Source organism: Misgurnus anguillicaudatus, chromosome 24, assembly GCF_027580225.2.
Source record: "Misgurnus anguillicaudatus chromosome 24, ASM2758022v2, whole genome shotgun sequence".
Classification (NCBI taxonomy): Eukaryota; Metazoa; Chordata; class Actinopteri; order Cypriniformes; family Cobitidae; genus Misgurnus; species Misgurnus anguillicaudatus.
Window position 1 is genome coordinate 36,629,491 of NC_073360.2, and position 13,843 is coordinate 36,643,333.

General features: G+C 39.3%; 1 protein-coding gene across 6 annotated transcripts in view; it reads left to right on the forward strand.

Annotated features, from left to right (window-relative positions):
• Positions 1-13,843, forward strand: part of fat3a (FAT atypical cadherin 3a) — a 196,838-nt gene that overhangs the window by 74,134 nt on the left and 108,861 nt on the right. For all 6 annotated transcript variants that reach the window (XM_055197301.2, XM_055197302.2, XM_055197303.2 and 3 more), the window contains exon 2: positions 2,826-6,168. In XM_055197301.2, the coding sequence (XP_055053276.2) occupies positions 2,844-6,168 (3,325 nt within the window). In that variant the 5' untranslated portion in view covers positions 2,826-2,843. The remainder of the gene's footprint in view (positions 1-2,825; positions 6,169-13,843) is intronic.

Sequence of the window (13,843 nt, forward strand, 5' to 3'; positions counted from 1 at the left end):
TTAATAAGCAGCGGATGTGCGGCTTGCGCGCTCCTCTCACACAGAAACGGTGCGCGCATTTAGCATTGTTTGTGTTTTAATGGCTTAGAATCACTTGATTTAAAACTGCCTTGTAGGGTTGCCTAACGATTAGTCGCGACTGCGTTGCTTAAATACGTGTACAAACTTTACGTTTTCGTGACCACACGCACAGCAACATGACGTGGGCACGTAACCTCGATAGAGATGCTAGTAAAAAATCTCTACAAATTGTATCATTTATCAAGTTTATCATACCTATCGGTTTATCGCCCACTCTTAGGTTACAGTATGACCCCTTAAACAGGGAACAATCTATCGCCATCTCTGTTTGAAACATTAAATTGCAGGATACTTTACGTACTTGGTTTAAAGCGGGTGTGCCTCATACATCTTGAAAAGTGAAGCCGCTGGCTCTTTGATCGCCCCCTGTTGGCTGGCTGCAGTACAAGTCATAAACCCCGCCCTCTCCATGCAGACGAACGGGACTCGGCACTTTCAATATAAACGTAACATGGCAGCGCTCATTGTCGGACATTTTTGGCTTCAATTCACTACAATGTAAAGAAGCGATGTCACGTCATCCATCTTTTTTACAGTCTGTGGTTTAAAGTCAAATTATGTCCAACTGACATACATTGCCAAATTGTACCCGACCCTGACAACTTTCAGGCGTAATCCATTATTATATGCGAATCATTGCAAAATGTTGTAACATAAGGAGAAAGTTATTTTGCCACTATTTTTTAACCAATATATATTATTCTGTGTACTGTACCACAAAAAATGTGTTCAATTTTTCTTGGTTATTTTCGAAGAATGGCCCGCGAGTCTACCTCATTTGTGAGTTCAAGAATCCTTTGTGAGTCATTAAAAAGAACCGGTTCATTTGTTCATGAAACATACATTTGGAAAGCCTTAAACATTATCTTTCAAAGTGCTGAGTATTTTGAAAGCATTTCTATATGTGTGTATACTGTGGGTTTTGTGTTTGCTTCACAGTATGTGTTTTTTATTGTGTGTAAAATCTCTGGTCATCTGAGCCAGACGTTTGGTCAGTCTAAACAAGGCTTTAGGGGAGACAAGACGCTGTTTGCGTACTGAACCTTGACTGTTCCAAAACGACTGCTGGTTTTAATCTGACAGTCTGTCTGTCAGTGTTTATGTGGACGCGAAGCGCACAAGACTATGACGGATAGAGAGAGAGAGACCCGGAGAGATAAAATGAGCTGATCTCTGCATTTTGAGCAGTGTGTGTATCTGTGTGTCTTTACCAATTTGTGAGAGTGTGTTTGGTGAATGTGCTGTAGGATATCATTAGTGGAGAAACGGGAAGTGTGTGTGCTGAGTCATGTGTGGGCTGACCACAGCAACTCTGTGTGTGTGTGTATTCAGTGTGTGCATGTGTGTTTGTGAGTGCGCAAAAGTGTGTGTGCGCGAATGTTGGCCACAGTGTTGCATTGCTGTGGACTGGATGACATCCGAACCGTTCTTGAGGGTGCACACAAAACAATCAGTGTCTAAAACTAGAACTGATGCACACATGTCCAATATGTCTTACTTGCAAACACAAAAATCCAAATGTAAAATAGCATTTTAGTCCATATGTTAGGGTTGCACGATAAATCGCATGCGCTATCATGCGCAACTCATCAGTAAAGCCAGTTTCGTGATTAGTAGTAAATTGCCATCACCTGGTTTTAGATGAAGTGGCATTTACTACACAAAGCTGTAGTTCACTGACAAGCTGGGCCACAGCGCATACCTATCGCAGGCGATACCTCCGTGATAATTAATGCTAAATTGCCCTGATTGTAAGTAAACTACAGCTTTGTGTAGTAAATGCCGCTCCATCTGAAAGCAGATGATGGCGATTTAGTACTAATCACGAAACTGGCTTTACTAATGAGATATGCATGCGATTTATCTTGCAGCCCTATCATGCATCCTAATCTTGTCTCTAAACTTTATGAATTGTTTTTCAGTTGATAAATATCTCTTTTTTTTAAGATCACAATGTTTAGTGTCCCTCTGTTCCTGTAGCTCAATTGGTAAAAGCATTCAATTAGAAGCTCAGCAACAGGTCATAGGTTCAATTCCCAGGTACCACACATACTGCTAAATTAGAAACTTTGTGTATTTTGCTGATGCTTTTATCCAATGCGACTTACAGTGCATAACAAGGTGTACATTTGATCAATTTGTGCGCTCCCTGGAGATCGAACCCATGACCTTTTGTGCTGCTAAGGCCGTGTGCTGCCAGTTAAGCTCTAGGAACACTTTGTAATGCACTGTGGACATGCATAAATGTAAATTTAGTGAGATTTAGCTTATTTCCAAAAGTAAACCCACATAAATACAATGCATCTACAGTATAGGAGCTCTTTATCACAAGCAATATATTGCTGAATCCACAAAATAATTTCTCCTGACTCGAGAACCCTTTTAAACTTTATAAAAACAAGTTTGTGTATTCATTTTCATGGATTGTATTTTTGATCTTTCCTTCTCTGTAATTATTTTGTTCTTGACTTGTATTCTGCCGCTGTGTGTGTGTGTGAATTTTCCTGAATCGCGTCCTCATGGTTTTTCTCTAGTATGTAATTGTGTGTCAGTGTCCATTTTGAGATCTGCACAGTGATGTCATTCGGCCTGTGGTTCCCTGGTTGTGGTACATGACTTCCTCTGTTGTGATTGATCTATTTGACTGATCCCCTTTGACCTCTTAGCCTTAGATATGAAAGGTCAAGTTGTATTGTCATGTCATCTGCTCTGACTAATGCCTCTTTTTCTCTCTCTGTCTGCAGGATGGATTTGGTGATGGGATGGCAGTGAGCATGGCCCTTTGGGCAGGCGTATGGGCCGTTCTTCTACAGCTGGCCTTCTTGCTACTTTTCTCTCCGCCTCCAGGCCACTGCCAAGGTGACAGGCCACGCCTACAGTTCACCCAGCCATTGTACAATGCATCGGTCTACGAGAACTCGGCCGCCCGGACCTACTCCGTCAGCCAAGTGCGCATGGGCATCCCTCTCCACCAGCACTCGTGGGAGGTGAGGTACCGCATCACCTCCGGAGACGAGGAGGGATTCTTTAAGGCTGAGGAGTACACTCTGGGGGATTTCTGCTTCTTGCGGATACGAACCAAAGGTGGAAATGCTGCCATCTTGAACCGTGAAGTTCAGGATAACTACCTGTTGACAGTAAAAGCTTCTATTAAGGGGGATATGCTAGAGGCCTGGACTAAAGTTAGCGTGCAGGTGTTGGATATGAACGACCTGCGACCCCTTTTTTCCCCAACAACATATTCGGTAACCATTGCGGAAAGCACACCACTGCGCACCAGCATAGCCCAGGTAACTGCCACAGATGCTGACATTGGTTCGAATGGAGAGTTTTACTATTTTTTTAAAGAGCGAATGGAGCTATTCACTGTTCACCCGACCAGCGGTGTTGTTTCACTTAGTGGAAAGCTAGACGTTGACACTCAGAGCCGCTATGATCTGGAGATCCAGGCTGTGGATCGGGGAATGAAGCTTTATGGGAATAACGGTGTAAGCAGTACAGCTAAACTGTTTGTCCATGTGGAAAGAATTAACGAGCACGCACCTACTCTGAGTTTCGTGACATTAGCACCTGTTTGGACTGAGAAAACCCCCGTTGTTGCAGTGATCACTGTAGAGGATGCTGATGAAGGAGTAAATGGTGAGATCGAAACTGTGACCATAGTGGCTGGGGACCTACTTGAGCTGTTTAGCATTGAAAGGACAAAGGTGCGAAGTGAGGAAATGGAGATGGAGGAGGAAGCAGGTCTGGAAGGTTCTAATGAGTTCGTTCTCCGTGCAACTGAGCAGTTCGATTGGGATAGCTATCCATTCGGATTAAACCTCAGCTTGCAGGCTCGGGATCGTGGAACTCCTCAGAAGTTCTCCACCGTGCATATCATGCATTTACGACTGTCAAGACCGACCCCGACGGAGGTCAGATTTCAGAAGGATGAATACCAAGTTCTTCTGAGTGAAGTTGCCCCACCTGGCACTGTTGTAGAAGCTGTGAAGCTTCAACCAGAGCCAGATGACGCAGAGTACATCCTCACCCCATCTGCTGACTCCTTGTTTTTCAGTATTAACACAATGACAGGGGTCATCAGCACAGCACGTTGGCTCACCCAACTAACGCAGAAAGCATTCGAGCTGGAGGTTCTAGAAGCAGACAGTGACCTTAGGGTCAAGGTTAAAGTAGTTTTAGAAGATGCCAATGACAATGCACCAACATTCGCTCAACATTCATATGAAGTATTTGTCAATGAGAGTGTTCCCATAGGCACTACGGTTGTTGTGGTGACTGCTTTTGACGCTGACCATGGAGAAAACGGCTACATTACGTACAGCATGGCAAGCTTGACATCGTTACCCTTCAGCGTGCAGCAGTTCACCGGTGCGGTCACTACAACACAAGAGCTGGACTTTGAATCATCTACGGAAAGCTTCAGTTTTGTGGTTCGTGCATCTGACTGGGGCTCACCGTATAGGCGTGAGAGCGAAGTCAATGTGACCGTGCATCTAGAGAACGTTAATGACAACAAGCCCTTGTTTGAGAAAGTGGCCTGTGTCGGTGTGGTCTCCAGAGAACTTCCAGTCGGGGAGGTTATCGCCACGATGTCTGCCATAGATATTGACGAGCTAGAACTGGTCAAATATAAGATCCTCTCAGGGAATGAACGCGGGTACTTTGAATTAAACCCCGATTCTGGGGTCATGACTTTATACCGCTCACTCACGACAGCTGCACCCAAAAACTCCTTTAGTCTGAAAATTACTGCAACAGATGGAGAGCACTTCTCAGACGCTATGTTCGTGAACATATCTGTAGTGCAAGGGAAAACACCACCCAAGAGCTTTAGTTGTACAGAAACCAGAGTAGCCCAACGACTGGCTGAGAAACTTTTGAAGAAAGCCAAAGCTAACAGTAAACCCAAAATGGAGGAAGGCTTTATTGATCTGTTCTCTGTGAACCGTCAGACGCCACAGTTTGACAAATCGTTCCCGACAGACATCACTGTGCGCGAGGATGTAGCGGTTGGCACGAGCGTGTTTCAGGTGAAAGCTTACGATGGCGACACTGGCTTCAATGGACAGCTGTTATACTCCATAGCTGATGGCAACACGGATAGCTGCTTCACAATTGGAATTCAGAATGGAATAATAAGTGTCTTCCTTCCATTAGACCGTGAGAGGACTGACCGATACCTACTAAACATCACACTGTATGACTTAGGCCAGCCGCAAAGGTCCACCTGGCGACTTCTCACGGTGTACATAGCAGACGCAAATGACAACGCACCACAGTTTCTTCAAGATGGTGGCTACCACGCCCGCATTTCGGAAAACACCCCTGTTGGTACAGAGGTGATCCAAGTGGAAGCCACTGATAAAGATCAAGGTCTCAATGGTGAGGTGCAGTATTCCCTACTCACCAGCACATCACAATTTGGCATTAACAGCTCCAGTGGAATTGTGTACGTTGCAGGTCAACTGGACCGTGAGTTTGTCCCATCATTCATATTAAAAGTGGAAGCAAGAGACAGGGCAGAGCGGTCATCCCAGCAATTTTCCGTAACGACTCTCAAAATCTCGCTGCAGGATGTTAACGACTGTCCGCCTGCTTTTATTCCAACTGTAGTGAACGCCCGTGCCCTGGAAGACCTGCCACTCGGCACTGTCATTGCTTGGTTGGACACGCAAGATCCTGACCTTGGACTCGGTGGGCAGGTGCGATATTCGCTCGCCAATGACTACGATGGTCGTTTCGAGGTAGACAAGACCAGCGGTGCCATTCGGCTAACAAAGGAGCTGGATTACGAAACGCAGCAGTTCTTTAACCTAACAGTACGAGCGAAAGACAGAGGCAGGCCAGTGTCGCTCCTGTCAGTCAGCTTTGTAGAACTGGAAGTGGTGGACGTCAACGAAAACCTCTATGCGCCGTACTTCTCTAATTTTGCCATGAATGGAACAGTAAAGGAAAGCGCTCGTATCGGGACCTCTGTGCTGCAGGTCTCCGCTCGGGATGATGACACGGGCAGGGATGGCGAGGTGCAGTACTCCATACGTGATGGTAGTGGTCTAGGGAGATTCACCATTGATGAGGAGACAGGTATGATTTTATAATTTCACATAATTTTTCGAAAAAGGTCAGTTTTTGATGTCTTGCATGATTTTTAATTAAATAAAATGATACAAATATTAAGTAAATAAATCAGTGGTTTTTCTTTGATGACGTTTTCTGACTGACAATATTGCAGAGCATTAAGTAGAAAAGAACTGGATATTAAAAAGTAAAATGCCGCAATATGTCGCTTACAGTGACTTCTTGGGACACATAAATAAGGAGTGTAGTGTGTCTATCACCTCAGGCCAGTTAAATACTGCATTGGCCTACATTTTATTTAGGTCGCATTTTGACAGTTTTGCTGGAGGGGGGAGTGAATGAAAACCGATTGACGTTTTCATAACGTGATGGTTAAACATTTCACACATGAATTCAATTCACGTGCATTATTCTAATAGGATCTTGTTTTTTGTGTGTTAGGCAAAGTGGGTACATGTGTGGATGTGTGAACATCGGCGGGTGATGATTTATGCATAAAGTGTCTGTAATATGTTGAGTTAAATTCCAATTAGACCCTTCGTTCTGACACTTTCTTTTTTTATTTTGTTTTTCACCAAACCGTAATATCTTTTGTGTGTGCGTGTGTGGTTTTTAAGTGATTTAAATGCCCTAAGTATCAAATTTTGATATGAATCTTGTCCCCCTCAGGTGTGAATGACACCTCACAACATGGGGGTTATTGAGAAAAGATGTGCTACTCTTTTCGAAGGTGTCGACTTAATGTTTTTGGATAGCAGATGATTCATTGTATAATGGAGTTGTTGGACTTCCCCAGAGATTTAGGTTTGGGCGCTGTGTTCTTGTAGCTTAGTTGGTAGAGGGTTTATGATAACAAAGTGTAAGTTGCTATAAATAATTGTCAATGTAATGTGAATGTTTCATCCTAGCAACCATCTGCATTCTAGCAACCATTTAGCAATGTGTTAAAAATCACTCTCACATCTTGGCAGGTGCCGTAGTGTCATGCCGATGCGTATTGCATAGGCAAGCATTACTCACATTTTCTTCGCAGAAGGTAAATATCTGGTTCCCGTATAATTTAGGCGTTTGAGTGTAAAACTCCACACGGCTCAGATGAAGTATGTGTTAAAGTGTGTGTGATATCTGACAGGCTGCATGGTGGCGAAGTGTGTGGGATAAAAAAGGTGTTTGACGACGGCGTGTTTTTGTTGAAACGACATACGAGCAGATGAGGTCGAAGAGACTTGACACCGCACGGAGAGATTTGAGAGGAAGGGAGAAGGAATTGGACGAACGCGTTTGCGGTTCATAGGGCAGAATGTGTGTGTGCACTCACCCTTAGACTCCACGAAAATGATCTGGAGTTTTCAAAACGTATCGAAGATCTCCTGTGGACTTTCACCTTTCTGTGAATTGAGGGAGTCAGACAGGGAGGTGAAGCCATGAATATCTCTCCGTTTCTTTAAAGAGTGAAACAAGAGAGTTCTCGGTGGCCTTTATAAAGGGCAGAAAATCAAAAAAGGCGCAGGTACAGAACAGTCACCTTCTGCTTTTTAAACTCACCGACCACAACAAAGAAAAGATGAAAACTTAGTCCTCACTCTTAAAAATATAGATGTTTCACAGCGATGCCAAAGAACAGGGTTTCCCATACTGGGGTTCACGAACCCCTAGTGGTTCTTAGGGGAATTGCAGTGGATTTGTGAGTTGATGACAAAATAATTAATTACAGTTAAATCATAAAATGTAAATAAATAATTTAAAGCATCTAAATAAAACACAAAATATATATTTTACTTGTTTAATCTACATGTGTCATGTGACCATTACACAACTCTTTAATATTTAAGAAAACTGAGTATTCATGCAAAATGGATGATACGTGTAAATGTAGGCTACCAATAAATGAAAATTATTTCCTGATGAAGGTACAATAACACGTACATTTACATTTAGGCATTTTACAGATGTTTTTATCCAAAGCGGCTTACAAAGATTAGGTAACAATAAAGCGATAAGTCATAGGGAGGCAACAGTACAAAGCGTTCTTATAACAAGATACAAGCTTTCACCCCTCCAACACAATACCTGTTGAGAGAAAAAAATTATTTTTACAAAGATACACCGCAAAAAATGACTTTCTTAGTATTTTTGTTTTGTTTTAAGCACAACTATCTAAAAATTCTCAAGTCAAGATGCATTTTCGTGATGAGCAAAATAACTTAAGGAAATAAGTCTAGTTTTAAGACGAAAAATATTAAATTGTAAGTGAATTTGTGGATTAAACAAATCTGGCAATGGGTTAAGCAAAAAAATCTTGAACTTTTTTCTTAAACACTTAATTTAAGAAAAATTCAAGAAAAATTTGCTTACCCCATTGGCAGATTTGTTTGCTTGTTTTATCCACCAATTCACTTAAATTTGATTTATTTTGTTAGGTAATTTTGCTCGTGAAGAAAAAACATCTTGATTTAAGAATTTTTAAATATTTGTACTAAAAACAAGACAAAAATACTAACTAAGAAAGTCATTTTTTGCAGTGTTCATAAAACAAGCAAAAAAAAAATCTGCCAATGGGGTAAGCACATTTTTCTTGAAATTTTCTTGAATTTAGTGTTTAAGAAAAATGTTCAAGATGGTTTTGCTTACCCCATTGGCAGATTTTTTGTGCTTGTTTTATGCACAAAATCACTTAAATTGGATATTTTTGGTCTAAAAATTAGACTTATTTTCTTGGGTCATTTTGCTCATCAAGAAAAAGCATCTTAATTTAAAGGAATATTCCATTTTCTTAAAAGAAAAATCCAGATAATTTACTCACCACCATGTCATCCAAAATGTTGATGTCTTTCTTTGTTCAGTCGAGAAGAAATTATGTTTTTTGAGGAAAACATTGCAGGATTTTTCTCATTTTAATGGACTTTAATAGACACCAACAATTAATACTTAACTCAACACTTAACAGTTTCAAAGGACTATAAACAATCCCAAACGAGGCATAAGGGTCTTATCTAGCGAAACGATTGTCATTTTTGACAAGAAAAATAACAAATATGTACTTTTAAACCACAACTTCTCGTCTAGGTCCTGTCCAGCGTGACCTAACGTAAATGCGTAGTGACGTAGGGAGGTCACATGTTACATATATAAAACGCACATTTGCGGATCATTTTAAACAATAAACTGACACAAAGACATTAATTAGTATCAGTTGACATACAACAAGGTCAGAACGGTCCTCTTTCAAGACATTTGTAAACACTGGGGCGAGTTTCGCGTTCGTCCTCTGTGACCTCTTGACTTCATGACGTATTGCGTCGGGTCACGCTGACGCATCACGACCGGATCTACATGACGAGAAGTTGTGCTTAAAGTGTATATTTTTTATTTTTATTGTCAAAAATGACAATCGTTTTGCTAGATAAGACCCTTATGCCTCGTTTGGGATTGTTTATAGTCCTTTGAAACTCTGTTGAAAAAAACTGTTAAGTGTTTAGTTAAGTATAAATTTTTGGTGTCTATTAAAGTCCATTAAAATGAGAAAAATCCTGGAATGTTTTCCTCAAAAAACATAATTTCTTCTCGACTGAACAAAGAAAGACATCAACATTTTGGATGACATGGTGGTGAGTAAATTATCTGGATTTTTACTTTAAGAAAATTGAATATTCGTTTAAGAATTTTTAGATATTTTTACTGAAAACAAGACAAAAATTCTAAGATTTTTTTAATTTGAAAATCATTTTTTGCAGTGTAGAAGAGATAGAAATGAAATCTATGTCAAGTATTTTTGGTAATAATGACAATGTGAAATACTGATAAAAGAAATGTTTTTGAAGTTAAACATGCAAATGTGCAAATAAATAATTTAAATATTTACTTAAAATTTCAAGGGGTACTTTAAGTAAATAATGTAGGTAAAGGGGGTTAACAAATATATTTTTGCTTCAGTCAAAGATTCTTAATCTTACATTATATAACCTAAAAAAACACCCTTCCCCAAAGAGCCTTTGTTAAACAGAAAGTTTTTTCAGATGTTAAAGGGTCTTTATGGAACCATACATCACAAAACGATTCTTCGATCACATCGTGTAGCACTTTTATTTTTAAGAGTGCTGGATCGCATTACTTTGGGAGGTGAAGTTTTGTGATATCTTTGTCTTGCCTGCAGGTGGATCAATGTCTGTCTGCGAGCCGACTGTGAGAATATCACACACCAGGCTTTGGGTTTGATTTTTCTATTTTTGAGGAATAGATGTTGAGGTGCACTGTGTGGTTTGAGAAGTGGGATTCAAGGTAGGAGACAGAAAGTCATTTGGCTAAATACGAAAGCATGGCTTGACAGATCATTAGATGCATCTCTTTACAATAAGGTTGTATTAGTAAACATTAGTAAATGCATTAAAGGAGACAAGACTTTTGTAAGATGTCAAACAAATCTTTGCTGTCCCCAGAAGTTTTAGCTCAAAATACCCTATAGATAATTTATTATAAGATGTTAAAATTGACACTTTGTAGATGTGAGCAAAAGTGTGCAGTTTTTGGGTGTGTCCTTTAAAATGCAAATGAGCTGATCTCTGTACTAAATGGTAGTGCCGTGGTTGGATAGTGCAGATTAAGGGGCAGTATTATCAACTTCTAACAACACAAGGGGAGACAAATTTCAATGACTTATTTATTCACATGCTTGCAGAGATTATTCATGTTAGTTCATAGTGCATTAACTGATTTTAAAAATGTATACGTAAATGTTGTAATTAACATAAACTAAGATGAATGCTAATTGTTAGTTCATGTTAGCTAAATGCATTAACAATTTTTTAACAAATTCAACCTTATTGTAAAGTTTTTCTTTGTTTGGTGTATTTTATACTTAAAGCTGCAGTCTATAATTTCTGTTTCTCTAGTGGCAGCAAGCAAAATAAATGTACCTGTTTCTAAAAACAGTCATTTTATTAAATCTGTTTGGTGCAGCTAGTGACGAAAAATGACGCCCTGCAGCTTTAAGTTTCATTCATTTGTTTTATGGGTCTATTATGGGTAAAATTCGAGGCCTAGAGGTCATTTACAAAGCTTTTTCAAGAGCCAGTTGGTATAGTTGCAATTGTAAATTGTTCACTCATCAATCTTCAGGGCTCTTTTTGGCTATTTCTCTCTGAAATGCAACCACTCACACATAGGAGAAACTTTTTTATGCACAGCAAAAAATGACTTTCTTGCTTAATTTCTGTACAAACATAAAAAATTCTTAAATAAAGATGTATTTTCTTGATGTGCAAAATTACCTAATGACTAAAATATGCAATTTAAGTAAATTAAGTAAGTAAAACAAGCAAAAAATCTGCCAATGGAGTAAGACAATATTTTATTTCATTTAATTTCTAGAATTAAGTGTTTAAGAAAAATGTTCAAGATTTTTTTACATTTACCCATTGGCAGATTTTTTGCTTGTTTCATGCACATATTTGCTTAAATGTTATGTTTTTTGTAAAATAGATTTAAAATGTAAAATAGATATATTTTCTTAGGTAATTTTGTTGTACACTGCAAAAAATGTTTTTTTACAAAATAAAAATTTTTATTTTCCTCTTTTTTTCAGTAAAAGTATCTAAAAATTCTTCAATTAAGATGCTTTTTCTTGATGAGCAAAATGATCCAAGAAAAAAAGTCTAGCTTTTAGTTCAAAAATATCAAATTTAAGTGATTTTGTAATTTTTTTCTTGAATTTAGTGTTTAAGAAGAATGTTTAAGATTTTTTTGCTTACCACATTGGCAGATTTTTTTGCTTGTTTTATGCACAAAGTCACTTAAATTTTATATTTTTGGTCTAAAAACTAGACTTATTTTCTTGGGTTGTCATCAAGAAAAAGCATCTTAATTTACATTTTTTTAGATATTTTTTACTGAAAACAAAACAAAAATACAAAGATTTTTTTTCTTGAAAATCATTTTTTGCAGTGTACTGAAAACAAGACAAAAATACTAAGTAAGAAAGTCATTTTTCGCCATGTGCACGCACACGGATACGTGCCGAGGGTCATCGCACCCCTAGGGTCGAAGGTTTAGACACCAGTGTCAAAGGTCACCCCTTCTGTGTCACTCACCAGTCACTATTTCAATGAAGAGTCAATCCAACTGTTTGCATACAGCTGTTCCTGTGTGTTGTGCGTGTGTTTTTGTTGGTATACTTTTGATGGAAAGAATGAGGGCAGAACACAGAAACGTGGCGAGAGAACTCAAAAAGGTAGTCATATGGCGCTTGACATAATTGCATGTTTGTAAATACCCACGGATCTACACGCATCCACACACCCGTGCACACCCACGTTTTGCAGTAGCAAGTGGGTGAATTTATTGCCCTTGTTAGCCGTGTGCTGGGATCAGCCATAAATCACCTGGAGACGAAGCGCAACTCCACAGATGCAATTACAGCTTAAAGACCTCGCGCACACGCTGAAAGGACATACTTCACACGTGTCTTTGTACATGCAATCACGGCTTAGAAAGCAATTTACAGAGCAGGTACACAAAACGAAACTCAATCTGGACCTGAAACCCCGCTGACACGTTTTGGCGAACGTGCCCACTGTAGCCGAAGGGTTTCCTGTAGGCGTTTAGTCGAGACTCTCTGTGCATTTTCATTTGCGTCGGGAAGCTTCTGTTGTTTGCACTGCGCAAACAGTGAGTCAAGGCTTTTCAATTAAACGTAGAGCATCAAAACTGCCAAACGCGAGTAGTTTGATGAAAGCTCACGCCACTCAACGTTCTTCCTCTGCAGGGACTTATAGTGCTGTAATTGCGCTGTCGGTCCCCATGGAGCGTACTGAGGGTTATGTGCTTTGCTCTCTGGTGTACGACTCGCGGCCTGCTGTTAGACTACTGATGCTTGAGTTCACGTGCATAACTGAAAGACTAATAGGGCTGTGACGATACATCACGTTTTCCATTAAAAACACCTGTGTGAAATCGATTCTGAATCGCAAGGCTCCGATTCTGTGTTTCATGCACAGCTCGTGCATGTACTAAGGCTCTGTGATCAGTAGGAAGTCCTTATCGATCTGAAATCCCTATGAGTCGTTTATAATGTGCATTTGAAAAAGCAACACTCGTCAAACATAATCATTCAAAACTATTTTTATTATCATGGAAATACCTGAAACAATTTGAAGAACAGCAATAAATATACCTCCAGACATTTCCTGGGAAAGCGTTTGTAATGGTACTTTTTCTGCGGCACAAATGGTGTTTCTGGCTTTTGGACGTGGCGGCATTTCACCCTAATTCATTAAAATTAATTCATTGAGAAAACGCGCATTTGCACAATTAATCGTCACAGCCCTACTTATTAAAAATGTAATGCAATCTAGTGCTGCCTCACGATTAGTCGCAACTAATCGTTTGCAGAATAAAAGTTTTTGTTTACATAATATACTGTATGTGTGTGTACTGTGTACAGTAATTATGTATATATAAATACACACATACATACATGTATAATTTTAAGACAAATATATTTATATAATAAATATTTTGATTTATATATAATATAAATTATATATAAATATAAACATGTTTATAATCATGCAAATGTTTCTTAATTATATACATGTGTGTGCGTGCGTGCAAGCGTGTGTGTGTGTGTGTGTGTGTGTATTTATACATAATTATTATACACAGTACACACACATATATTATGTAA